This window comes from Zootoca vivipara, chromosome 17 (assembly GCF_963506605.1).
Source record: "Zootoca vivipara chromosome 17, rZooViv1.1, whole genome shotgun sequence".
NCBI lineage: Eukaryota > Metazoa > Chordata > Lepidosauria > Squamata > Lacertidae > Zootoca > Zootoca vivipara.
The window spans coordinates 35,098,999-35,126,207 of record NC_083292.1 but is presented as its reverse complement, the minus strand read 5'-3'; the positions used below and the strand labels follow the sequence as shown (position 1 = coordinate 35,126,207).

Sequence of the window (27,209 nt, the reverse complement as noted above, 5' to 3'; positions counted from 1 at the left end):
GGGGGGTCCGCTGCTGCTGCTCCCACTTTTGGTTTGGCGATATTTGGTATGCTGGTGCCGAGCGCCCAGGCACCATGGGTGGGAGGTGTCAGAAAGGGACGGTCCTCGCCCCACCCCAAGTGGACCACATGACTCATCTGGGAGTAATTTTGGAGCCTCAACCTCCCCAAAGCCCCGGTAATTCGTAGGGGGTTTGGCTTCGGCACAATTTGGGCAGGGGGAGATCAGCTTCCACATCTATTCTTGAGGCAGCCAAGAATGAGAGTGGGGAGAAGTTGTCTCCCCCCCCCGCTTTCTGGCTTTCCCTCAAGATGGCTGCCTCAAGTTCCAGAATCTTCTGGTTGCCGTGGAAAGCTGCTCCCTGTCCCCCCACCTCTCTGCCACTACCCCTTCTCCCTTTCGGCAAGGGGGGGGGGGCCATTTAAGCAGCCAGACGGTGGCTGGCAGGTTGAGGTAGTTTTGGTATTTGTATCAAAAATAGATCATTCGGGAGAACTGGGGTGGGAGTAGGGCTCAGGTGGCAGCTGGACCGGACGCTGAGGGGCTGGCTGTCCAGCAGAGGTGAGGTAGATTCTTTGGAGGTTTGCGGTTGGAATCCTGGATGGGTGGTGGGAAATTGGGGTCAGGAGGCCGTGCCCCAACAGAGCTGCCACCGGGCTCCTTGAGGGGCCTCCCCCTATTCCATTCCCACCGGGCATTGGCTTAACCACTGGGCTGTGAAGGAGGGCAGCGCTCGACGGTCACTTCAAAGTGGGGAGTGTCTTGGGCGGTGAGTCCATCGGAGGATGGGGGGTTCTGTGAGGAGAAAGGAAGGCAGGTTAACCGCATTGCCCTTTCGGGCGCCGCCTCTTGGCCCTCGAGCTCTGTTCCTCACTCCCAGGGTGCCTTGCAGATGTTTATATATCAGACCCTGCTGGCAGTCTCCCCTGGCCCCCGTTTGACCCTCTGAGTATAAGCTCCAGAGAGAAAATATTATGGAATTGAGGCCTTATTCACACTATGCATTAAAAAAAACTATGATAACACTTTCGGATAAATTCTGAAGAATCCCGGGAGCTGTGGTTTGTTCATGGTGCTGACAGCTGCTATTGCCCTCCCAGAGCAATAATAATAATAATAATAATAATAATAATAATAATAATAATAATAATAAATTTATTATTTATACCCCGCCCATCTGGCTGGGTTTCCCCAGCCACTCTGGGCGGCTCCCAACAGAATATTAAAAACACGATAAAACATCAAACGTTAAAAACTTCCCTAAACAGGGTTGCCTCCAGATGTCTTCTAAAAGTCAGATAGTTGTTTATTTCCTTGACATCTGATGGGAGGGCGTTCCACAGGGCGGGTGCCACTACCGAGAAGGCCCTCTGCCTTCAGCTCCCGGAGTTTCCCAGGAAGAGGGATCGATTACTAAAAAAAACCTAGAATTGTCGTTCCAGGAGGGGAATAGTAACTCTCAGCACCCTTAACAGCTCCCGGGTTTCATTGGAGGAGACCTTGACTGTTTGAAGCGATATGATAGTGATTTAGATCTTCACCCAGGGCTGCTGCCGTGGCCCTTCCCCCTGGGGCACCTTGGTTCTACCTGGGGCAGCTGCTGAGCTAAAAGCAGGCATACACTCACACATACATCCATCCTCACCTGGGTAACCAGTTCCACCATCTCTGAAGGTTTTGCCCCACCCTCCAGCTTCCGCTGGTTTCGGGGAGGCTCCCGCGTGGTGGTCTGCACCGGTTCTGTTCCCTGTGGGATGGTCCAGCTTTCTTGGGTCCCTTTCTTACAGAACAGGCTGTAGAGAGAAGATGTAGAGAGAAGGGGTCCTTTCCTGAAACATTTCTTAAATGGTACATAGGAAATCTCCCTAGGATGATTATGGTGATGATATTTTGTTTTTAGTTTATTTCAAAATTAAGCCTGTATATTTTATCTTTCTATATAATATTATTGCAAGCGTCACGCTGCATTTTGCAGGGTCCGTGAGCAGAGTCAGCAGGGGGAAGCAGCCCCTAGTACAGTCAAACCTCGGCTGTCGAACGGAATCCGTTCTGGAAGCCCGTTCAGCTTCCGAAATGTTCGACAACCGAGGTGCAGCTTCTGATTGGTTGCAAGAGCTTCCTGCACTCAGTGGAAGCCGTGTCGGACATTCGGCTTCCAAACAAACGTTTCAAAACTGGAGCATTTACTTCCGGGTTTTCGTCGTTCGGGAGCCGAAACATTCGAAAACGGGGTTGTTCAGGAACCGAGGTTTGACTGTAAAACATTTTAAACTAGGATATCATTTAGTATAATAGCATAACATCATCTCTTAAAGTAAAAAAAAAAGATTACAAGAAACATATGTTACATCAGGGTCACAAAAGTTAGAAGCAATCATATGAGTCACATATACATGGTAGTTATAGTTAAGGAGACTGGGAGGGGACACTTGGAATAAACATTTCAGGAAACTATTACTTTTGTGTTTATATCCTGTCTTTCCTCCAAGGACATGGTTCTCTCCCCCCTCTCCATTTTATCCTTACAACAACCTTGTTGAAGTTGGTTAGGAGGAGAGGCAGGGACCAGGCTAAGCTCATCTACCGTGTTTTTCCGAAAATAAGACACCGTCTTATATTTATTTTTCCTCAAAAAAGCACACGGTGGCTTATTTTCAGGGGATGTCTTATTTTTATTACGTGTCCAGCCTAGCCTCTTCCTTGGCGCCCTACAAAACTGTGCCTATCACTATGTCTTATTTTCGGGGTATGGCTTATGTTGCGCAAATGCTTATAAATCCTGCTACGGCTTATTTTATGGGTATGTCTTATTTTCGGAGAAACAGGGTAGCAAGCTTCATGACTGATTTGTGCACCCTGGTATCCCAGGTACTGTCCCAACACCCTAATCGTGATACCACACTGACTCTACCCATCATGGCTGCAATCTATTTATGTATATAGTTAGGTCCTAGAGGGAGATGGTGGCAGGAATTTCAGGAAGATCCACTGGGACATAAAAAGAGAAGTGTTAGGGCATACGATGTACCTCTAGGAAGAAACTACAGTCGTACCTTGGTTTTCGAACAGCTTAGTTCTCAAACGTTTTGGCTCTCGAACGCCGCAAACCCAGAAGTGACTGTTCCGGTTTGAGAACTAATTTTGGAACCTAAACACCCGACGAGGCTTCCGATTGGCTGCAGGAGCTTCCTGCAGCCAATCGGAAGCCGCACTTGGGTTTCCAGATGTTTTGGAAGTCGAACGGACTTCCGGAACTGATTCCGTCCGACTTCCAAGGCACGACTGTACTGTGACGGTCCTGGGTGAAAAAACATGGGCAACTGTGGGTTAGGATTTAAAGTTCAGCAGGTTACATGGCACCACCGGGGACTTTTCCTGTGGTGTACCCCTCGGAAGAAGGGACACGGGTGGCGCTGTGGTCTAAACCACAGAGCCTAGGGCTTGCCGATCAGAAGGTCGGCGGTTCGAATCCCTGTGACGGGATGAGCTATCATTGCTCAGTCCCTGCTCCTGCCAACCTAGCAGTTTGAAAGCACGTCAAAGTGCAAGTAGATAAATAGGTACAGCTACAGCAGGAAAGTAAATGGTGTTTCCATGTGCTTCTCTGCTTCGCCAGAAGCGGCTTAGTCCTGCTTACGCCTGCTCCCTCGGCCAGTAAAGCGAGATGAGCGCTGCAACCCCAGAGTCGTCCGCGACTGGACCTAACAGTCAGGGGTCCCTTTACCTTTACCCCTAGAAGATTGTGCATGTGGGAATGGAGCCCTTTGGATGGATAAGGTCCTCCCCCCCCCAAAAAAAAAACCGCTGCTATATTTGGCTGTCAAGGGAAATTAGGAAATGCTGGGAGGTCCTAGTGATTCGTACAGAGCAGCCTCCACATCCTCACCTCTTGCGGTAGCCGAACATAAGGAAGAGGACACAGAATATAATGCACGCCATGCCAATGTGGACGCCAACCACGATGCCAGCAAGGGAGCTCTCCCCTTCCTGCCCACACTGGCACACTGAGTTGGCATCTGTGGGACAAAGCACAGTCGTTAGGGGACGGAGGTCACAGAGACGGAGAGGCAGGAGGGTGGGGGTCAGCAATCGGGAGCGGCTGGAGGGGGCAGGCTGCCCAGAGGAGGTTGAGAGAAGAGAGCATCAAAACAGCCCTGCTGGAACGCTCCAAAAGCCCACCTAGCCCTGCATCCTGGGCAATCAGGATGCTACCCATTTCCATTTCTCTTCATTTCTTGTTTTCCCAGAGATTCAGTGGAAACCTTTAGGAAATGTTGCCATTCTAAGGTTTGGTGGTTCAGAACATCAGTCTTTTTTTAGAACGACACCATAAAACAATACCGTAAATACCATGTATCAATAGAAAGATAATGTAATGCAGAAGATAAAACACAATAAAGTGGGTTGAATTATATCTTTGTTCTATCTAAAGTTATAGCTAAATAACCAGAAGAGGCGGATTTGCTTAAAACTGACAAAAGACTCAACGAGGAACAGGAATTTATGGACAGCCCTATCACCCCTGAGGAAATAGATACGGTCCTTAAAAACTTGAAACCACATAAAGCCCCGGGCCCAGACGGCTTCACGGCAGAATTCTATAAAAAATTCAAAGAACCCCTGATGCCCTACATGATACGCCTATTCAATGATATCATGAAAGGGGGGCTCATTCCCAAAACATGGAATCAATCTAAAATAGTCTCCATCCCAAAACCATTAAAGGACAACCTCAAAGTAGAATCTTACCGCCCAATTTCATTAATAAATCAGGATTACAAGATATTCACATCAATATTGGCCAATCGTTTAAAAATCTTTCTAGGCAATTTAATAGTCCCAGACCAGACTGGCTTCGTCCCTGGTCGCAATATTACAGACCCCATCAGGAAACTACTAAACTTAATCAACCACAGTAAGGCAACTAAACTTCCACTGACAATTATGTCCCTAGATATCCTCAAAGCTTTTGATTGCTTGGAGTGGAAATACTTATTAGCAGTACTAACTAACATGAAATTTGGCCCCAACTTCCTACAAATCCTCAAACAAATATATTCCCAAGCCTCAGCAAAATGCAGAATTAATAATATGGACTCAAACACCATAGCAATTCAAAGAGGCACAAAACAAGGATGCCCGCTGTCTCCATTCCTATTCATCCTAGCTTTGGAGCCCCTAGCAATCCGAATCCGAGCAGCCACAGACATCAAGGGAGTGGAAATAAAAGGCAAAAATTATAAATTAGGGCTCTTTGCAGATGACCTGATGGTCACAACATCAGACCCATTAAATACAGCAACCTCCCTAATCAGAGAACTCAACACATTTGCAATGGTGTCGGGCCTACAGGTAAACTTTGGAAAATCAGAAGCCATGTGCTTCAACACCCCTCCCCATATCCAAAAAGAACTTACTAATATCACCAAAATAAAACTTTGTCATACCAAATTCAGATATCTAGGGGTACAAATAACCAAGAACCTCAATAAATTATACCTCCATAATTACAAGCCCATGTGGCGACAAATAAACAAAGACCTAAAGAAATGGGACAGTATGAGTTTCACTCTTTCAGACAGAATAGCCATCGTCAAAATGGTCACCCTCCCAAAACTGACATACTTATTCCAAACCCTCCCAATCTGGATCCCCCCAACCCAACTTCGCAAATGGCAGGGAAAATTACATTCTTTTATTTTCTCACATAAAAAACCAAGGATTGGCACCAAATACCTTCACCTCCCCACCTCAGTAGGAGGATGGGGAATCCCCAACATAGAAACATACTACAACGCCAACCAAATACGCCATATAATCCCATATATACTACAAGACGAGACAAAACAATGGGTACATCTGGAGAGGGACTCAATTGAAAATATCTGCACCACAGCATATCCATTTCTCCCAAACAAATTAAGGAAGATTCCCACAACACTCAACAGATACACACAAACCATATTCAAAGCATGGAAAGCAGAAACTAGTAAACTATCTCCAACCCCATCCCCATTAATTCCCCTGGCTTACCATCCCTTGTTCCATCATGCAGCACAAAACCTCCAGATGAAGACTTGGCAAACCAAAGGTTTACATCGCTTAATAGACTTTTATAAAGACAACAAACCTTTGTCACCACAAGAAATACAGGACAAACTAGAAGACATCCCAATGTCCTGGTTAGCACAACATCAACTACATGCCTTTCTGAACAACCCAACTGTAAAACCAGCAGCAACTAGACCCCTGACAGCTTTCGAAAACCTCCTCCAATTGCCAAAAGGACACGGAAAAGGGATGGTATCTGCAATTTACAAGATACTAATTCAGAATCCCATAGATCCCCTGGACAAGATAAAACGACAATGGGAGGATGACATAGGATATGAAATCAACCCTACCCAATGGACTAAAATGTGGTCGAAACCCCCTTTCAAATCTATATCAATGAAAAGAAAAGAACTCTCATTGAAACTAACTCACAGATGGTACCTGACTCCACGAAAATTATCACTAATACGATCAGGAATCTCATCAAAATGTTGGAGAGGATGCACTTCCACAGGCACGTACCTCCACATGTGGTGGGAGTGCCCTAAAATTCAATCATTCTGGAAGACATCTATGCAAGAAATTTGTAACATAACTAAGCAAGTGCTAGAAATTACCCCAGAATTGGTTTTACTAAATATCTTTCAAGATAACAACGCTCACGCAAATCATAAAGAACTTATAATCCATCTGTTGTCAGCAACTAGAAGCATCATAGCCAGGCACTGGAAGGACTTATCGGGAGTGGGCTTGGACCAATGGTACCAAGTTGTATGGGAAACGGCCCTGCTAGAAAAACTAACCAGTAAGCTGAAACTGACACGGGGACAAACAGAAGAAGACACCTTCACCCCAGTATGGTTCCCCTTCATCACTTATACAACCCAACAGGAAAATGACAAAAGCTTACCGGCAGCATACAAATCAATATGGCTAACTTGATCAAAACACCCTCCCCCCCCCACTCACGCAAGAAATTAAGGATCATCACAGCCAACCATGAATGAATAACCACATTCTAAGACGAATCCTGACCTCTCTCACCAACAAAGAAGCACGAACAAACAACAGAGAACCTGTACAAACGACGCTGACGCCGAACCCCTACACATATCAAGAAAAACAGAAACATCGGCAATCCACCACACCCAACCCCCCATCCCACCTACCTCTTTCCCCCCTTCCTCATAATGTCTCAACAAGTTAAAATTGATGTGTAAAAATGATGCATGAAAAAAAAAATGAGACATTGCACTATCTTTGTAACCTAAGAAAATCTTTAATAAAAATAATTACAAAAAAAAAACTGACAAAAGACTGATGTTATGAGACATCAGACCTAGGAAATCCCAAAAGTTTCCACGATTTTGGCCACTCTAGTGTGTATAAGTGTGTGTTTAAAAGAATCCTCATGAAAATTCATTTTAGTGCAAATTTCTCCCAATAGACACACCTTTGTAATTTCGCCCAATTATAGGCATTTTTGCGGTTTTTCCTTATGGAATGCACTTTTTCTGTTATTTTCACTAGTATATGCATTTTTGTAGAGAAGTATGAATTTTGAAGGATACACCTATTCCACTTTGTGAATTGTTTCAGTAAATGTAAATTAGGTACATTTGCCTTTAAATGCTAACAGAATTGAATTTATCCCCCATTGCCAGAAGCGTGTGTGTATGTATGTGTGTGTGTGTGTGTGTGTGTGTGTGTGTGTGTGTGTGTGTTTTCTGGTCCTTACCCAGCCTCTCAGAGTTCTCCTGGAGGGAGACAAACCGCACACTGCTGTTCCCATCGCCATTCCCGTTGAAGGCCTGGAGTTTGATCTCGTACATGGCAGATGGTTCTGTGGGAGAGAGTTTGGAAAGGCGAGTGGAGTGGAGGTCAGGTTTATGGAAGCCGGCACTAGGGGGCAGCATTGATGGAGAATCTGAGGGCTAGCTAGCAGGGGAAGCTAAGGGATATAGGGGGCAATTTCTTCATCATGTGGCAAGGGATCTGCCTCAGACCAGAACAGACTATTAGTCCATATAATTCTGCATTTTCTACTCCATAGGTCGGCAACCTCCTGCCCATGGGCTGGATGCGGCCCACGAAGGCCGTTTATCCAGCCCACAGGCTGCCCGTGAACCGAGCCGCCCGCTCAGCAAGTCCCCCACGCGCTGTGCTAAACCAGCATGGCACAGGGACTCGCCGAGCGGCGCTAGAAATCACGTCTGCACAGTCGCAGAAGCTGCGGACATGTGCAGAAGCCATTTCCAGCATTCCAGACATGGGCAGGGCAGCACCGGAAATCGCTTCTGCGCATGTGCGGCCCATGGACGATAGTGCGTGCGAATGCTTTGGCCCATGGCCGGAAAAAGTTGCCGACGCCTGGTCTACTCTGACCAGCAGCAGCTCTGCAGGGCATCTTCCCACAACCACTGGACCTTTCTAAACTGGAGACACCAGGGAGCTGAAGCTACGGTCCCCCTCGCAGGAGGCCCAGGAGGAGACTCACCCAAGTTGCTGAACGTGAAAGAGTTGGCCATGCCGGATAAGAGCTCGGGGCCCTCGTAGTGGGCGCTGGGCAGCTTTCGGAGGTAGAGCTTGAAGCCTTCAATTCGGCCCGGCTTGGCAGGCAGCTCCCAAAAGACGTGGACGGCACTGTTGTTGAGGATCTTGGTGAAAAAGCCCTGTGCTGCGGGGACTGAGTAGACCGGGGGGGGGGGAGAGATGAGTGACTGTCCTTCCCACCCAGGTGGAGAGAAGCAGGGACACAGCATCTCCCGTACCTGCGGGGTCTCAGTCCCATGCTATTGTCAGGAAGCTGTCAGTGGCTCCCGTCTGGTTGCCCGTGAATTATAAAGACAAGGAAACGTTTCTTACAGTCCTTTTTTATTTCCATCTTTACAGAGAGAGGCTATAGAACCCAGCCTCTTGGATAATGACATTGTCCTGAGTGAATCTCCACCCCCGTCTCTCCCACTTCCTCATTCGTCATCATCATAACCTCCTCTATGGTGCTGCTACGTGCCCTCTGTCTTTGAGCTCTTTGCTCTCCTACTTTTTATTTATTATTATTAAGGATTTCTTGATTTACAAAGGTATGTGCAATGTCTCTTTTTTCAAGTTACATTTTCTATAGGTCAGTTTCATTTGTTGAGACATTAGGGTTACATTAGGAAGAAAAAGGGGGGAAGAGGTGGAGGGGGTCATGGTGAGTGGAGGTGGGGGTGGGGGTGGGGTCGGGTGACGATGTTTCTGTTTTACTTAATGTATGTGTGGGGGTTTTATGTCTGCGTCGCTTGTGCAGGTTCTCTTTGCCATTCACTTGCGTTGCTTTGGTGGTGAGAGAGGTTGGGGTGGGCCTCGGGTGTGGTTGCTTGTTTGTGATTGGCTGTGGTGAACTTTGTTTTCACGTGCGAGTGGAGTGGGTGGGTGTTTTTGAATCAGGTTAGCCATATTGATTCGTATGCTCTCCTACCTTTAAGGATCGCCAGGTTCTGGGAGATGGAGGGTCTGGGATGCTTTCTAATGACAATGTGTCAGCCGGGTGTTGTTCTGGCTCTCTCGTGATTTCCCAGCTTTTCCCCTCACCTGCCTCTGAGCTGCGACCTCCCTCAAACCCCTGTTGTAAATCTGTACTGTCTTTCCTCTTCCTCTTCCTGGAAGGGTCAGGATGGGGAGGCGGTCTCCACCATTCCTCCTCTGCCCAGTCCCTGACAGCTATTACCATTTGTGGCTGGTGCCCAGAGCTGTAGGGATCCAGGGTTGCTGTGTGTGTGTGTGTGTGTAAGACCTGTTACTATTTTCGCAGCATCGTCCCTGTCTCCAATGTCCTATATTTGCCCAATCAGCATGAAAAGGGAGCATTGTAGCCACAGAGAAGATGTCCCGACCCTTTGTGCCAATTGGATGAAGGAATCAGTGAAGGAAGGTGAGTTGGCCATTGAGGACGGGCTCCTAGGGTCACTCTGAAGAAGGTGCGAGGGGAAAACAGCGAGGAGTTGTCCCGTATGCTTCCAAGCTAAGCGTTTAGGAGCATTAAAGACACAAAGTGCTTTGGTTCCAAGAAAAGTTATGCACATTCTGTTACGTACAATGGAACGTCAAAGAAAACACAAATTGAATCGTTCCAGGTAGCTCAGTTGGTTAGAACAGGGGTTGTCAACCTGGTCCCTAACACCCACTAGTGGGCATTTCAGGATTCTAGGTGGGTGGTAGGGGGTTCTACGGCACAAGCTCCTTCCATCGAGCACTGGTGGGCGGTAAGGAAATTTTACCATCAAAAAAGCTGCATTAGTGGGCGGTAGGTATAAAAAGGTTGACTACCCCTAGGTTAGAACATGGTGCTGATAACGCCAAGGTTGCAGGTTCGATCCCCTTATGGGACAGCCGCATATTCCTGCATTGCAGGGGGTTGGACTAGATGATTCTCAGGGTCCCATGCAACTCTACAATTCAATGATCATCCTTACTAAAAAAAGATACTGGAGCACACCATGTTGTTTGCATCTAGCTGAAAGGCCGCATACAGTGGTGCCTCGCTTAACGAATGCCCTGCTTAACGAAATTTCCGCTTAACGAAAGGTTTTTTCTAGCGGAGGTTGCCTCGCTAGACAAATTCGTTTTATGAAAAATTCTTCTAGCGAATCGCGGTTTCCCATAGGAATGCATTGAAATTCAATTAATGTGTTCCTATGGGCAAAAAATTTTTTTTTAAAAAAATTCAATGCATTCCTATGGGATTTGCTAGACGAATTTTTCGTTATAAGAAAAGACCTGTGGAACGAATTAAATTCGTCTAGCAAGGCACCACTGTACAGTCATACCTCGGTTTAAGTACACTTCAGTTTGAGTACTTTCAGTTTAAGTACTCCGCGGACCTGTCTGGAACGGATTAATCCACTTTCCATTACTTTCAATGGGAAAGTTCGCTTCAGGTTAAGTACGCTTCAGGTTAAGTACGGACTTCCAGAGCCAATTACACTCATACTTCGGGTTAAGTACGCTTCAGGTTGAGTACTCCGTGGACCCGTCTGGAACGGATTAATCCACTTTCCATTACTTTCAATGGGAAAGTTCGCTTCAGGTTAAGTACAGACTTCCGGAACCAATTGTGTACTTAAACCGACTTACCACTGTACTGTACAGAGATTTGCAATTATCATAGCAATGCATCCCTAATCATGATCTCTGTGTTACGGTTATCGCGCTTCTGAATTTGCCAAACCAAGAATGGAAGAGCAGAGGTCGGAGATACCAAGGGCAGGTGAAGCCGGAGCCAAAGACAGGCATGGCCAACAAATTCTGGTCTCGCCCCCGTCTTCCTCATCTACAAAGAGTGGCACTGAGATGGAGGAGGAGGAAGACCGCTCCAATGGGTGTACTCACTGCTGCCCAGAGTGGTGGCCAGGATGGGCTGGGAATCCTGGCTGGCGCCCAGGGGTGAGTAAGCCTTCAGGTAGATAGAGTACGTTGTCGAAGGCTCCAGGTTGGTGAAGACATGCTGGAAGGTAGTCTTGCTGACGGCTTCCTGGAGCTCCCGGCTGTCGGACTCTGCAGGAGGTGCGAGGAGGAAGAGAGCTCAATCGGCAATGCTATGTTTGTCGGATGGGATCACGATGGGACCTCCTGGCTCGGACCAAAGGCCCACCTCACCCAGCATCCTGTTCTCCCAAAGCATCCAATCAGGTGCCTTCAGGAAGTCCACAGGAAGGGCACGACATCAACAACCCTCCCCTGAGGGTTTGTCCCCAGCAACAGAGGTTCCGTTCTTAACCACTGGGGCTATTCACGTAAGAGCAGTCCTGCTGGATCAGAGCAAAGACACCCCCCAACTTACTTGTGGGATCTCCTGACACCATAGCTACCCAACCACCCGCTGGTGCCGTTACAATATGCCTTCCACATTTGTAAGAAAACGAAATCTTTTACTGCGGCACCATCCCTGGTGTGCGTAGTCCACCAAACCTGTGCCCGGGAAGTGAACTTTGGGTGGGAATTTGGGGTGAGGCTCACCACTCACCTCCCGCCTTGCGGATGTGCAGCACGTAACCGATTATGGCCTCTGTCACTTCCATGGGGGGCTCGAGCCAAGACACCTGGATGGAGGTGGTGGACAGGGCAGTGGCCCGGACCCCTTCTGGGGAGCTGGGGAGCTCCTTGGACAGGGCCACAGCTAGCCGGGCACTGGCCTGGTTGGTCCCCGCGCTGTTTTCTGCAATGCACTGGTAGATGGCTTCGTCTGCTGAGGTAATTCGCTGGATCATCAGGGTGCTATGGGAAGTGTTTGGGGTGGAGAGAAGCATTAGCAAGACAAAGACAGAAGGCGTTGTGGCAGAAGAGGTGGAAAGTATTCTCTTTGGTTTAGAAAAAGGCACAACTGTGTTGTTTTTAATTCTGAAAACACCTAGTGGGGCAGCTACAGGCCAACATGTAGTGGCAATCTTTAAAACACCACTATTAAGGAACTCACATCCAGCTCTCACTGAGTTCCTTAATAGTATGGAATAGTATGGAAGTGAGAGCTGGACCATAAAGAAGGCTGATCGCCAAAGAATTGATGCTTTTGAATTATGGTGCTGGAGAAGACTCTTGAGAGTCCCATTGACTGCAAGAAGATCAAACCTATCCATTCTGAAGGAAATCAGCCCTGAGTGCTCACTGGAAGGACAGATCCTGAAGCTGAGGCTCCAATACTTTGGCCACCTCATGAGAAGAGAAGAATCCTTGGAAAAGACCCTGATGTTGGGAAAGATGGAGGGCACTAGGAGAAGGGGACGACAGAGGACGAGATGGTTGGACAGTGTTCTCAAAGTCACCAACATGAGTCTGACCAAACTGCGGGAGGCAGTGGAAGACAGGAGTGCCTGGCGTGCTCTGGTCCATGGGGTCACGAAGAGTTGGACATGACTAAACAACTAAACAACAACAAAGGAACTCGGCTGCCTTGACGGTTGTGAACACGGCATAGCATTCTGAAATGTTTTTTTGTAACCTGGCACCCAGTGACAGAGAAATGGGAGGTAAGGGTCCCTTAATGGCTGAGCAACTCTCCCTCTCTCTCCAGCCTTTGGAATGCTGTAATTCCTTTTAGGAATTATAGGGACAGAACTACCCAAACTGTATTGAAATTTATTCATGTATGCAACTACAGCGGCAAGAATGCTACTTGCCCAAAAATGGAAAGAAGAAGAAGTCCCAGAGAAAGGAGAATGGATACAAAAACTTAGGGGATATGCAGAAAAGGTGAAACTTACGGGAAAAAATAAGAAATCAATATAGCAAGCTTTTTATAAAAGAATGGAAATGGTTTATTGAATATTTACAAATAAACTGTAAACGTATAACCACGTTGGCAGGATTATTATAATAGCTTGCAGTTTTATAAGAGTAAAGAAGTTGAATAAATGAGTAATTTGGAATATGCAGAAAATATAAGAAAATAAATTTAAGGAACTGCAGAAAGAGGGGAAGGAAGTCGGGTTTCAAAATGTTAAAATGATTGTAAAATTATTCAAATGGATAAAATTGAAAATCATAAATGAATAATAATAATGGAATGCTGCAACCCCCTATGCTTCCAGGATTTTTTAAAAAAAGTTTTATTATTTTACAACAAGACTAACAGAGTATTCCAACAATTCAACAGGGGGAGAAATAGAGCATGGTCAGGTATAAGGTAAGGAGATGAAAGACAGAGAAAAATGTTAAAAGAAGCCTGTACAACAGAGGCAACATGGCAGTATTCCAAGATAAGACACACGGAGTGGATCAGAAACTCATATAATGAAAAACAGCAGCAGATGAAATCATATTTGGATGCAATTTGCCATCTGCGTTGTTTAACAAACTGATGGAGAAAAGGGAGATAAAAGAGTTCTTAATGGCTGAGAAATGTTCTCTGTCTGTCTGTCTGTCTGTCTGTCTGTCTGTCTGTCTGTCTGTCTGTCTCTCTCTGTCTCTCTGTCTCTCTCTCTCTCACACACACACTCCAGCCTTTGGAAACTTACACTCATCCTGTGTTTCCTGAATACACACAGACACACACCCCAATTCCTCTACATAGGGCTCATCAGCAGGAAGGAGGATGGGGACAAAACTAGAATTAGTTGACTCTCCTCTGTTTGGCTCTGGCGCCCCCTACTGCTGGGCTCCCTGCCTTCCGTCCCACCAGACCCCACAGGGCACCAGCTGCTTCCACCACTGCCCAGCCCTGGCTCAATCCTTTCTAAGTGTGTTCCTTGAGGACGTTCCCGGTCTCACCTGTTGTTGTGCGTCAGCTTGATGTTTTCGCCAGGCGCCAGGACCTTGCCGTTCTTCAGCCAGATCAGGTGGGGTTCCGGCACACCTTGGGCCACGCAGGTAAAAATGGCACTGCTGCCGGGGGGCTTGGAGACGGATTGGGGCCATTGCACAAACTCCGGCGGGGCTGAGGTGGAGAGGAGAGCAGGGAGGGAAGTTTAGTCATGGTGCCAAGCCAGCATCTCAGGGTTGTGAGCATTACTGGCAATGGCTGGTTTGAAAAAAAGCAACCCTAAGGGCAGAAGAACATGAGAAGAGTATCATCTAGGCCAGCATCCTTCTCTAAACTAAATGAACACTTCAGCGAAACTTCTCTGCCATGCTTCATCTGCCTTATCTAATTCATTGGATCTGTCTATCCACCCATAGGGACGCGGGTGGCGCTGTGGGTTAAACCACAGATCCCAGGGCTTGCTGATCAGAAGGTCGGCGGTTCGAATCCCTGCGACAGGGTGAGCTCCCGTTGCTCGGTCCCAGCTCCTGCCAACCTAGCAATTCGAAAGCACCTCAAAGTGCAAGTAGATAAATAGGAACCGCTACAGCGGGAAGGTAAACGGCGTTTCCGTGTGCTGCTCTGGTTCGCCAGAACCAGCATTGTCATACTGGCCACATGACCTGGAAGCTATACGCTGGCTCCCTTGGCCAATAATGCGAGATGAGCGCGCAACCCCAGAGTCGGTCACGAATGGACCTAACGGTCAGGAGTCCCTTTATCTTTATCCACCCATAAATGTTTAGAGGAGGGTGGCCAGAGTCAAAGCTCCCAAGCTCAGAGATTTTGCTTTGTATGCAGAAGGGTCCCCACCAGGGCCGGATTTAGGTTTGATGAGGCCCTAAGCTTCTGAAGGTAATGGGGCCCTTTGTATGTCCAGCTGTCCTTGTCAACAACAAATTGTCACTTTTTTGTGTTGAATATATAATATATGTTACAGGTAGCTAGCCGTGTTGGTCTGACGTAGTCGGGGGGGGGGGGAATCCTTCCAGTAGCACCTTAGAGACCAACTAAGTTTGTCATAGGCATGAGCTTTCTGAAGAAGTGTGCATGCGCACGAAAGCTCATACAAATGACAAACTTAGTTGGTCTCTAAGGTGCTACTGGAAGGGAAAAAAATTATATGCTACAGTGGTACCTCGGTTTATGAACACAATTGGTTCCGGAAGTCTGTTCATAAACTGAAGCGAACTTTCCCACTGAAAGTAATGGAAAGTGAATTAATCCGTTCCAGACGGTCCGCGGAGTAAGTGTTCATAAACTGAAGCAAACTTTCCCATTGAAAGTAATGGAAAGTGGATTAATCCGTTCCAGACGGGTCCGCGGAGTACTTAAACTGAAGCGTTCATAAACTGAAGCATGGGTGTAATTGGTTCCGGAAGTCTGTTCATAAACTGAAGCGTTCATAAACTGAAGCAAACTTTCCCATTGAAAGTAATGGAAAATGAATTAATCCATTCCAGATGGGTCCGCGGCGTTCATAAACCGAAAATTCATAAACCGAGGTGTTCATAAACCGAGGTTCCACTGTATATGGTAATTTATGAACCTAATAGGTATCTAAAGCCATTTCACATGCAGAATGTAGGCACCCTATATATAGAAATGAGCAAACCAGTGATATTTTAGGGAGCAGGATAGCAAGCGGGGCCTATGACTTACATCATAGGAGCCCACACAACACAAAACACTGTTGCTGTATGTAGGTTATATTTTATTTGTTTTTTATCTTATATTTTGGAAATGTACATTCAGGGGGTACATTCAGTATATTTTTGGGTGGGTCCACAAGAGAGTGGGGCCCTAAGCTATAGCTTGTGTAGCTTATACGTAAATCCGGCACTGGCCCCCAGGGTCAATCTGGGTAGGACCCCTTGGAAGGACCCTTTGCCCGAAACCAGTCACCCCTGAGCTAGTTGTGACTTGGTATAAGCTCCTACTTTGGAGGGGCTGTAGCTCAGCAGCCAAGCAACAAGGAGTTGCGATGTGTGTGTATGTGTGGCTGTAATTATGTTTTTGTTTTTATGGCATGGCATTCAATTTCATTGTACGCTGTGGGCTAAACCACTGAGCCTAGGGCTTGCTGATCAGAAGGTCGGCGGTTCGAGTCCCTGTAACGGGGTGAGCTCCCATTGCTCGGTCCCAGCTCCTGCCCACCTAGCAGTCTGAAAGCATGTCAAAGTGCAAGTAGATAAATAGGTACCGCTTCAATCGGGAAGGTAAACGGCGTTTCCATGTGCTGCTCTGGTTTGCCAGAAGCGGCTTTGTCATGCTGGCCACATGACCTGGAAGCTATACGCCGGCTCCCTCGGCCAATAATACGAGATGAGCGCGCAACCCCAGAGTCGGTCACAACTGGACCTAATGGTCAGGGGTCCTATGTACAATGACAATAAAGTATCTATCATCTATCTATCATCTATCTATCTGCTTTGCATGAGCTCCTTGGAGAAAAATGTGTGGGATATAAACACACAAAAAAAAAATAGAGGGGGGGTTGGAGTCATGTGCATGCATAAACACGCATGGAATTGCGTGTGCACACCCCGTGTTTCCCCTCTGCCGCATCCACACCCACATGGCGCTCTGTGGACCAATGCCACAGTTTCCCGTGCCCCTTTCTGAATCTGTTTTGCCCTGCTCCCTTTCTTTTCCAGCTCTGAGGACTCAGATGTGCCAAAAATAATGTCCACTGCCCATTTCACAGCCTCTCCCTCAGGATCTGGTTGCCGGGGTCACCTCCCTCCTCCCCCCCCCGCCCCAGGGGGTGGGGGGTGGAGTGGGGCAGAGTTCCCGCTAGACACAATTACAAATCCACTCAACCCTGCCAGACGCACGAACTCTCTCTCCTCTCTCTCTTTGCAAATCCTGCATTATGCGGCATGCACACAAATTGCACAGAGGCGAGGCTCTGGAAATTTCGTACGGTTCACGTTTTTTTTAAAAAGAAGTTTTCAAAGAAGAGGGAGTCACACAAACACAGGAGCAAAACAGCTCTCTGCAATGGGCAGAAAATTAACCCCCCTCACTTATTAGATTTCCCACATTGTTATTAGTTTCTGAACCTCCTCCTCTGTTTCTACCCCCCCTTCCCTAAATGCACCAAAATGCTTTCCTGGTTCTCCTTCGCTAAGAAACAAAAAAAATCATTGTGTTAAGCGAACACAACTCCTCCTAAATCATCTCTCCCCCCCCCCGCCCCGTCCTGAATTGGTGCTTCCGTTTGCTCCGAAACCAGCCAATTTCTCTCTCTGGGCTCATCCACACAGTCGTTTAAGGTGGGCAGTAATCTTCCTGAGCCTCCTTTAATTCTCTGTTGTCCTTATGGCACTCTAACCCAGGCACCCCCAAACTGCGGCCCTCCAGATGTTTTGGCCTACAACTCCCATGATCCCTAGCTAACAGGGATGATGGGGATTGTAGTACAAAACATCTGGAGGGCCGAAGTTTGGAGGTGCCTGCTCTAACCCAGTGTTTCTCAACCAGTGTGCCTCCAGATGTTTTGGGACTACAACTCCCATCATTCCTGACCATTGGCCTTGCTAGCTAGGGATGATGGGAGTTGTAGTCCCAAAACATCTGGAGGCACACTGGTTGAGAAACACTGCTCTAACCGCTACACCACATTTAGTTGGCTATGACCCACATTCAAAGCGTTGTTATACCACAGGAGAATCCTGGGAACTGTAGTTGGTTAGGGATGATGAGAGTGGTTAGGAAGTCCCACTCACAAAGGTCCAATTCCCAGAATTCCCTTGGAAGAGGGATTGACGGTTGGACCAATCCGGGAATCGTGGCTCTGTGAGGCGAACAGGGGTGTCCTCTCAACTTTCAGTACCCTTAACAAATTACTGTTCCCAGGATGCTTTGGGAGAAGCCAAGACTGCTTGACGATGTATGCATATCCTCCAACCTTTCTCCGATGAAAATAGGGGCATCCCATTCCATAATGATAATTTTACGATTTATACCCCACACATCTTACTGGGTTGCCCCAGCCACTCTGGGTGGCTTCCAACATATATAAAAATATAATAAAACATTAAGCATTTTTTTAAAGCTTCCCTATACAGGATTGCCTTCAGACAGCTGGGGAGTTGGATAGCTCCATACCCTCCAACATTTCTCCAATGAAAATAGGGACGCGGGTGGTGCCTAAGGGCCTGCCGATCAGAAGGTAGGCGGTTCAAATCCCCGCGACGTGGTGAGCTCCCGTTGCTCGGTCCCAGCTCCTGCCAACCTAGCAGTTTGAAAGCACGTCAAAGTGCAAGTAGATACTGTAAATAGTTACCGCTCCGGCGGGAAGGTAAACTGCATTTCCGTGCGCTGCTCTGGTTTGCCAGAAGCAGCTTTGTCATGCTGGTCACATGACCTGGAAGCTGTACGCTGGTTCCCTCAGCCAAAAATGCGAGATGAGCGCCGCAACCCCAGAGTCGGTCACGACTGGACCTAATGGTCAGGGGTCCCTTTACCTTTACCTTTAAGGAAAAGCAGGACATTCCAGGATCAAATCAGAAACCTGGACGGCTTCTCTAAATCAGGGATGTCCCTGGAAAATATGGACACTTGGAGGGTATGTTTGCTTTAAGTGCAGTTTGCGAAGGGTGCTCAGAGTTGTTAAGAAACCCCCTCTTCCACTCCAATACCCAGAAATCCCTGGGAAGGAGAATGGAGTAGCAAACTCCACTTCCCAATATTCTTAGAGGGAAAGCCACGAATTTTAAGGCAATATGATATGGCTCTAAGTGCATGGGGCGGCTGTGGCCCCCTTTATGTTTTGAACTGGACTTTTTGGAGCCATTTTCGAAAGACATCTAAATCCCTCTTTGCAGGGCAGGCTGGATGTGGAAGGAATCGGGCTCAGGCGCCACAGCCCCATAGATCGGTCCTGGTCCCCCAGCTGCGCCACAGCCGGGAGGAGCCCCTCTCAACACCCCCCCCCTCCGCCCCACCCCTGGCCGCAGCGTGGGAGCAGCCTCGGAGGCAGATGTCACATTGAAAGGGCTGACACCCTCCAGAAAAGAAGCTTTAAGCTTGCGAGACGGGCCGCATCTCATTAGCTCGCCAAAGGGCTGGGAAATGAACAGCGGCCCCCCTCCCCGCCTCGCCCCCCAAACAAAGGAGAGAAGAGACGGCCCCTCACTTGAAAATGGCTTTGTCGTCCAGACGGGCCGGCATGGCAATGAAGAGGGGGCGAGAGCGAACTCTGCCCTTTCCCTGCGCCCCACAGAATGCGCCAGAGGAATCTGTGCACCCTCTCACACGCCCTTAAACCACCCCGAAACATATGCTCGCTCGGACCCTTGCTCTTGGCTTGGCAGAGCTGGGAGATAACAGAAGGTCAGGAAGCAGGGACTTTCAAAGGAATCTGAAGGGACATGGAGGGACCCCCCCCTCCTTCTGGATAGCCCCCTAGCCATCGCTCAGGAATACAGCACCTGCCTGGCAGGCAGAAGGTCCCAGGTTCTCCAAGTAAGGGTAGGAGCTGTCCCCCACCTGAAAACCTGGAGAGCTACTGGCCTTTATTTGAAAGCTTGAGGACTAAAACCTTGCATTCTTTTTAAGGGAAGGGCCGCAGCTCAGTGGGGGAGAATCTGCTTTGCCTGCAGAAGGTTCAGTCCCCAGCCTCTCCAGGAAGGCCTTCCCTGAAACCCTGGGCAGCGGCTGTCGGCCAGTGAGGACAACGGTGAGCTAACTTGGTCAAGAGCCTGACTCAGGCTTCCTCTGCTCCTAATGCCACAGAACACCTGCTTTGCGTGCAGGAGATTCGATCTCTGGCATCCATGGTTAGAAGCAGGCAGGCAATGGTGAAGAACCTTTATAACCTGAGCACCTAGATGGATGCTGCCAGTCAGAGTAAGCAATACTTGCCTAGGCGAAAAAATAGCTTGACACCCTCTAAGTCACCTTCTTAATGTTCCTTTCATCTCCGCAGTATATCGTTTTGCTCCAAAGAGCTCACGGGCAACTGCATGGCATGGGGGGTGGATTTGAACCCTGAGCTCGCCCAGGTCCAAATCCAACGCTCTAACCACTGTGCCACACTGAGAGAGGGAGCCACTGTCCCAACAGCCTGACTCTCTCCGTCCCCTTTTTAATCTAGGCAGTGGACCTCTAAGCCAGCCCATTCTGCTCCTGAACATCTCCGATAGCTTAGGGGGCCGACCCCCACGCCGAACACCTCTTTGCCTCTTAACAATGGATTTCCCACTTTCACCTCCAAGTCCACATTCATGTTTCATCCTAGAGAGAAGAAATCGAAGGGGATCTGGCAGCCGTGTGTGTGTGGACGAGGAGGTCATGACCTCTGCCCTTTCACCCCGCAAAGTCAAGTATGCCATTCCCAACTGGGACGTGCCGGCCAAACCTCGGAGACTCCTTCTTCACCCACCTTCTCGTCGCACCCTTGACCTCTCCTGCGGACCCTCAAGCAGCCATAGCTCATTTGCTGGAGGGAGTAGAGGAAGGCTTAAGGGGTGAAGCCGTACTCCTTGACTCCCCAACACAGACCTCTGCTTTCTTCATCCCTCCCCCCCTTTGTATGGAAACGGAGCCCTGCCAATTCCGAATTCAACGCCACCACAAGGGGTCCATTTGGCCGACGCCGTTCTCCTGACAGGGTTGTGGGGTGGCTGTGGGTGTTTTGTGGTTTTTTTTGCTCCCATCAATCACCCCCAGGCCCTTTTGTCCTCAGCACATGGGTCATGGAATCGACCCCACATCTCTTTATCTGAGCCACGGCCCAGAATCGATGGCCGCTCTGGGGGCAGGTTCGATCCTGCCTCTCATCAACCCTTGAGATGAGAAAGTGGAGGAGCAGCGGGGGGGGGGGGGAGGAGGCAAGGAGGGGTGGCAGCGAGATGTTCTGAAATGAAACTGATATCGGGGACAAAACACCTTGAAGAGAGAGAGAGAGACCCAAGACAAGGGGACATTGCAATTTCTGTCGAGCAGAAAATTAAGGAGGAGAGACGTTCATAGCAAGGCATCCAGGACTTTGTGTCCGGGAGGCAAAGGTCACAGAGGTTTGTAGCTGGGCAGGGGAGGCCTTACGGACTCAGAGATGTTCTACCAGCGTAATCAGGGATTTTTCATAGGCAAAAACATGGAGCCGAGTCAGGTCACCGGCCGACAGATTCAGAACCCCAGTAAAACATTTATGAGGCTCCAACAAAACCATTTCACCCTTCTTCATGGCTTGTGTTGACACTGATGGTGGTGATTACTGGGAGGGAAATTCATCAGTGTTAGGGGGTGTGGGGTGTGTGAAGGCTTGTCTGTTGCAAAATCCCAAGGGGAGGGGGAAACCTCTTGCCCCTGACGCTCAGATAGGCGAAGAGCCTTGAGGGGTTGAACAGGAACAATCCCGCCATCCCCAGTATCCTGATTCCGTCAGCGTCCAGCCCGATAGTCCACAAACACAATGGCAGCAGCTCTCCCCAGGATCTGGCGTTCAGAGGCAGGCTACACCTGAACATGGAAGTTCTGTTTCCCACCTACCTGGGCTATTAAAATAAGCATGACAAGAGAGGTTTGGATCCTGCTGATCCATTCTAGTCCACTTAGTGGCTAATCGGATGCCTGCTGGTTTTCTGGATTCCTCCACCAGGCATAACCCACATGCTTTCAATTCTACCATAGGGACTAGAAACTTGGGATTTTTTTATTTTAAAAAAAGAAAAGCTGCCAATTTCACTTTGTCTCATTTTATCATTTTCTCCCCAACAGTTGCAATATCTCCATATCTCCACATCACTTTGAGGTGGGGGTATGGTTGTTCTTTAAAAAAAAAAAATCCTCAATGGGAATTTTATCCTAGTTCCTAGTCTGGCACTTTTAATCAGTACACTGCACTGGTTCTGGACAAACTAGGTGTGACTTCTTGCTGAGAAAAGGGCATGCGCTTTGCACATGCTCAGAATCGCACACTTCCCTTTAATTTCTGCTCCACGCAGAACGCCACACACCGCCGCACACTCTCCCCACTGATGGCAGAAAAGACAAGGAATGCAATGCAGTCCGAGTACTCTAGCCAGACACCACCACCCTGGTCCGCTGATGCCCACTCACCTTGAACCATGAGGATGCCCTGTGCCGTACGGCGAACCCTGGTGCCAGGCCGGTTGGCGGCACAGACGTAAACTCCGGCGTGCTTCACGGACACGTCTGAGATCATGAGGTTCCCAGTTCCCAGGACCTGGATCCCTTCGACGCCGATGGAACGTCCATCTGTGTGGGGAGAGAGAGAAGGTGAGATGGTAAGATTTGTAGGGACGGCAAATGTGCCAATGTCACACAAACACGGACCTCCACAAAACAAGCTTCCCTCTCCCTCCATTATGGCATGAGGTCTGGTTACACACATATGCCCTCTCTCTCAATTTCCCCACTCACCCAGGCGACTCCAAGACACAATTGGCCGAGGGTTGCCGGTAGCAATGCATTCCAAGATGGCTGTCTGGTGCACCGTGATGGTCAGGTTCTGCGGGCCGGAGAGGATGACCGGCTCCTTGTAGAGCTTGGCCACTGAGACTGGTGAGAGAGAATGGAGGGGAAATGAGATAGGTGCCTCGTTCCCCTGAACTTCTGAGCCCATCATTTCCAAAGACCCAGAAAGCAACCTGAGTTTAGCATCCAAAAGAGGCAGCTCTTACTAATCTGCCAATTATGGTTTCCCTCAGTTTTTTCCTTGATTCAGCCGTAGGGACTAGCAACTTGGACCTTTTTAAATTAATGCTGTCTGTCCATTTTGGCTTCTTGTTTCCCCAGAGTTCAGTTCAGTTCTCCACATTTCCACATCAGCTTGCAAACTTATTTTCTAAGCCCTCACAAAAAATTCTCTGTATTTTAGCGTGCGTTTCTCATGATGGACACATTTTATTTATTTTTTGTATGCCGTTTTTCCTAATGCAAGGCATCTTTCTGTGTTATTTGTATCCATTCTTAGCCCTGCTCAGAGTAGGCCCACCCAAGTTAACACACATGCCCGATATAGGGTCAGCCATTTCAGCAATTCTACGTAGAACTTCGTAGAATCTTAGAGCTGGAAGGGACCCCTAGGGTCATCCAGTCCAACCCCCTGCAATGCAAAGGAATCTCAGCTCTCGGAATCTCAACTTTGTAAGATACAACCTTTGCTTTCGAAAGCACCTCAGAGAAACCCCTGCCCCACCTTGCCAGCTCCACACCCTCCCTCTCTGCTTCAGCTCACTAGCCCTGCGGCCAATTTTCCAAATAGCCCCAAGGAAAATCGGCTGGCTTTCCTGCCTCGTCCCAGATGTGATTCAGCTGTGGGTCCCGCATTGCAGAGGGCTGATTCTCACCACTAATGCTCAGCATGGCTTCCTGGCTGTAACGGGTGTTGGCAATGTTGCTGGCCACACAGCGGTAGGTGCCCACGTCGGAACGCCGCACGCCTGTGATCTGAAGGATCCCGGTGGGGAGCAGCGTGTACCTGGTGGAATCAGGAAGAGAGAGAATGAAACAGAGATGAGGTTGGAGGTGGGGTTCCCGCCTCCCCTGTGCCAGCAAGTGCTCTGTGTGTGGGAGGGAGTGCCTCCCCTTTGAAGGAAGCCTGCAGGCCTTTGGGACTTGGAGGTGGCTTATGCCTAGTGAAACGGATAATGTGGATAGGAAAAAATGGAAGGGAGAAGGGGAGGAGGAGGAATCCATCAGCTTTGCTAAGTGACCAGCAGCTGAGTGAGGCCCTGGACTTTGCCCCAAAGTCCTGCCTTGTTTTGATAGATGATAGATAGATAGATAGATGATAGATAGATAGATAGATAGATAGATAGATAGATAGATAGATAGATAGATAGATAGATAGATGATAGATAGATACAGATAGATAGACATAGATAGAGAATATTTTTCATTAAATTTTCTGTTTTACAATTTCAAACAAACATTTTACAAACTGAACTATCCAATGACTTCCCTTCTTCTCTTTCCATTTTACATATCTTACATCCATCTGCATATTTTGTTGTAACCATTCCAATCAATTTTCCACCCTTACACCCATCAGGAATTATTTACTCTGTTGAATTTATCTTAACGCTGCCAGCGTTTTCAGCTGTACACAGCTATTTCCCATGTACTCAATAAACGTTTTCCAATCTTCTTTAAACGTACCGTATTTTTCCGTCTATAAGACGCCCCCATGTATAAGACGCCCCCTATTTTGGGGGACTCAGATTTAAGAAAATGGGGGGAGATGTGTATAAGATGCCCCCTAATTTTTGACATTATTTTTAAGGGGAAAAACCTAGTCTTGTACACGGAAAAATACGGTATGTTCTTCTTGCACTCTTATGCTGTATGTTAAATCTGCAAGTTGTGCATATTCTATCAACTTGAGTTGCCAGTTCTCTTTAGCTGGGACGTCGCTCCCTTCCATAGTCCTGCCTTGTTTGTTGCCAGTGTGGTGTAGTGGTTAAGAGCGGTAGACTCATAATCTGGTGAACCGGGTTCACATCTCCGCTCCTCCACATTCAGCTGCTGGGTGACCTTGGGCTAGTCATACTTCTCTGAAGTCTCTCAGCCCCACTCACCTCACAGAGTGTTTGTTGTGGGGGAGGAAGGGAAAAGAGAACGTTAGCTACTTTGAGACTCCTTCAGGTAGTGATAAAGCGGGATATCAAATCCGAACTTTTCTTATTCCTCTTCCTATTGCTGATTCCTGGGACACTTCCTTCCCTCAGAGGCCTGCCTTACGATCACTCACCACAAACCAAATCCGTAACACACAAACGCACCAGTCCCCTCCAACCGTACCACCAGCACCCCAGGCCCATTCAAAAGCTCACCGGTAGTCATCCGTCAGCAGGGCTGTGCGGTTGCGCTCCCAGGTTATTGTGGCTTCGGGGACGCCCTGGATAAAGCACTGGAACCGGGCGACACCTCCCTCTTCTACAGCCATGGATTCCGGATGCATGTGGAATTTGGATAGCGCTGCGGGGAGAAACAGGGCGTGATCATCACCGCCACCCCCAAGATGCATGCGGAGCTTCCCCCAATGAAGTCGCCTGCATCATCTACAGTCAGTGGCATAGTAATAGGGGGCGGGGGGGCACCACCCTGGGCAGCAGGCTGGGCGGGGCTGACCACCTCCGACAGCAGTTAGTCCCAACAAGTGACTGCGACTAAGCACACAGCAACATACAAAATGGAGAAGACACACAGACACACTGATCAGAACATGCTCCTCCATGCTAGTACAACCCAACACACCCTCTTCTAGTCACATGTAGCGGACGTCTGTCCCAGCTCAGGAGGAAACAGGAAGTCTTCTCCTGAGTGCTGCAAAACATCCCTTAACATGTCCACTGTAGGAATGTTGTACTTGAATGTTTTACATCCCACAGAACGGACTTCCGGAATGGATTCCGTTTGAGAACCGAGGCGCGGCTGTATGTAGAACTGTCAGCATGCATGGCACTTTTGGGAGCAGAATGCAGGCGAGCAAGCCCCTGCCCCAAGGACATTACAGTCCGTGTGGTTTAAGAGATGGAAGAAGAGATCCCAGACCCAAGGATCTGAAGGCAGCCCTGTTTAGGGAGGCTTTTAATGTTTAATAGATTCTTTTATTTCATTTTTCTGTTGTAAGCCGCCCAGAGTGGCTGGGGAAACCCAGCCAGATGGGCGGAGTATAAATATATTATTATTATTATTATTATTATTATTATTATTATTATTATTATTATCATTATTATTACAATCCAAACTTGGATTAGTGGGAGAAGAGTAATAATGGTCAGCAAGACAGTTGGAACAGAGGGAGCTGCCTCATATCGAGTCAGACCATTGGTCTATCTAGTTCAGTATTGCCTACATCAGGCTTCCTCAACCTCGGCCCTCCAGATGTTTTTGGCCTACACCTCCCATGATCCCTAGTTAGCAGGAACCAGTGGTCAGGGATGATGGGAATTGTAGTCTCAAAACATCTGGAGGGCCGAGGTTGAGGAAGCCTGGCCTACATTGACTGGCAGTGACTCTCCAGGAGGTCTCTCCCAGCCTTACCTGGAGATGCTGGAGATTGAAGCCGGGTCCTTCTGCCTGAGGAGATTCCTGAGGGCCAGACAGAAAGGTCTGGAGAGCTGAATATGCCCTCCCTCAGGCCTGAGCTTTTCCACCCCGATGTATAAATTACAGAGTTAATAAAAACCATGGAAACAAGACAAGGAAACACTCCCACTAAGGGCGGACTTGGGTCATATTTTTTGTAATATGGCACCCTGCGCAAGCCCAAAATTTGGCACCCTCCCAAAACAGACCTTCCCAATTATGGAACTTCTCCATTTTGGACCCTCTCAACTTGGCACAAATTAGGCACCCCCGAATGGATCTTCTTGGTTTGGAGCCCCCTTGGCTTGCTCGCCCGTTGCAGGAGAACTTCCCGCACCACCCTAAATCCAACGCTGCTCCCAGCCCACCCGCTGCACCCTTTTTGAACCCACAGAAGACTGCGCCAAACGGTGGCCATCTTAGCCGCCCCAAACTCACTCGCAATTTGCACTCGGGCCTTGCGGCTGACCAGCAAGCCGTAGCGGTTCTGGGCAGTGCAGCTGTACTCTCCAGCGCTGGAGTCGCTTGTGATGTTGGCGTCTGCAGCTCCGCCTCCCCGGGGCCGCCGGTGCACGCTTTCCAGCCGCAAGGAGCCGTTGGACAAGATGGCGGCATGGCTGTTGTTGGAGAGGGCTGCCCCGTTCCGGTACCAGGTGATGGTGATGGGCGCCTCACCTTCCACTTGGCAGTGCAAGAGGAGCGGGCGATCTCGGATAGCAATCACGTCGCTGGGCTCCAAGAGGAATGCCAGCTCTGAAGGGTAGGCCAGGCCTGTGAGAAAGAATGAATAAGAGTTTGAAGAAGAGTTTGG

General features: G+C 48.5%; 1 protein-coding gene across 1 annotated transcript; it reads right to left on the bottom strand.

Moving 5' to 3' along the window:
• Positions 1 to 702: 702 nt before the first annotated feature.
• On the bottom strand, positions 703 to 27,209 carry LOC118076256 (immunoglobulin superfamily DCC subclass member 3-like; the record flags this gene model as incomplete). Its single annotated transcript, XM_060269852.1, has 13 exons — positions 703 to 795; positions 1,589 to 1,793; positions 3,887 to 4,016; positions 7,793 to 7,897; positions 8,552 to 8,740; positions 11,428 to 11,592; positions 12,062 to 12,312; positions 14,302 to 14,467; positions 22,403 to 22,561; positions 22,727 to 22,864; positions 23,656 to 23,786; positions 25,141 to 25,285; positions 26,837 to 27,209. Coding segments are annotated over 13 exons (2,250 nt in total), but the record flags the coding sequence as incomplete, so codon positions are not given.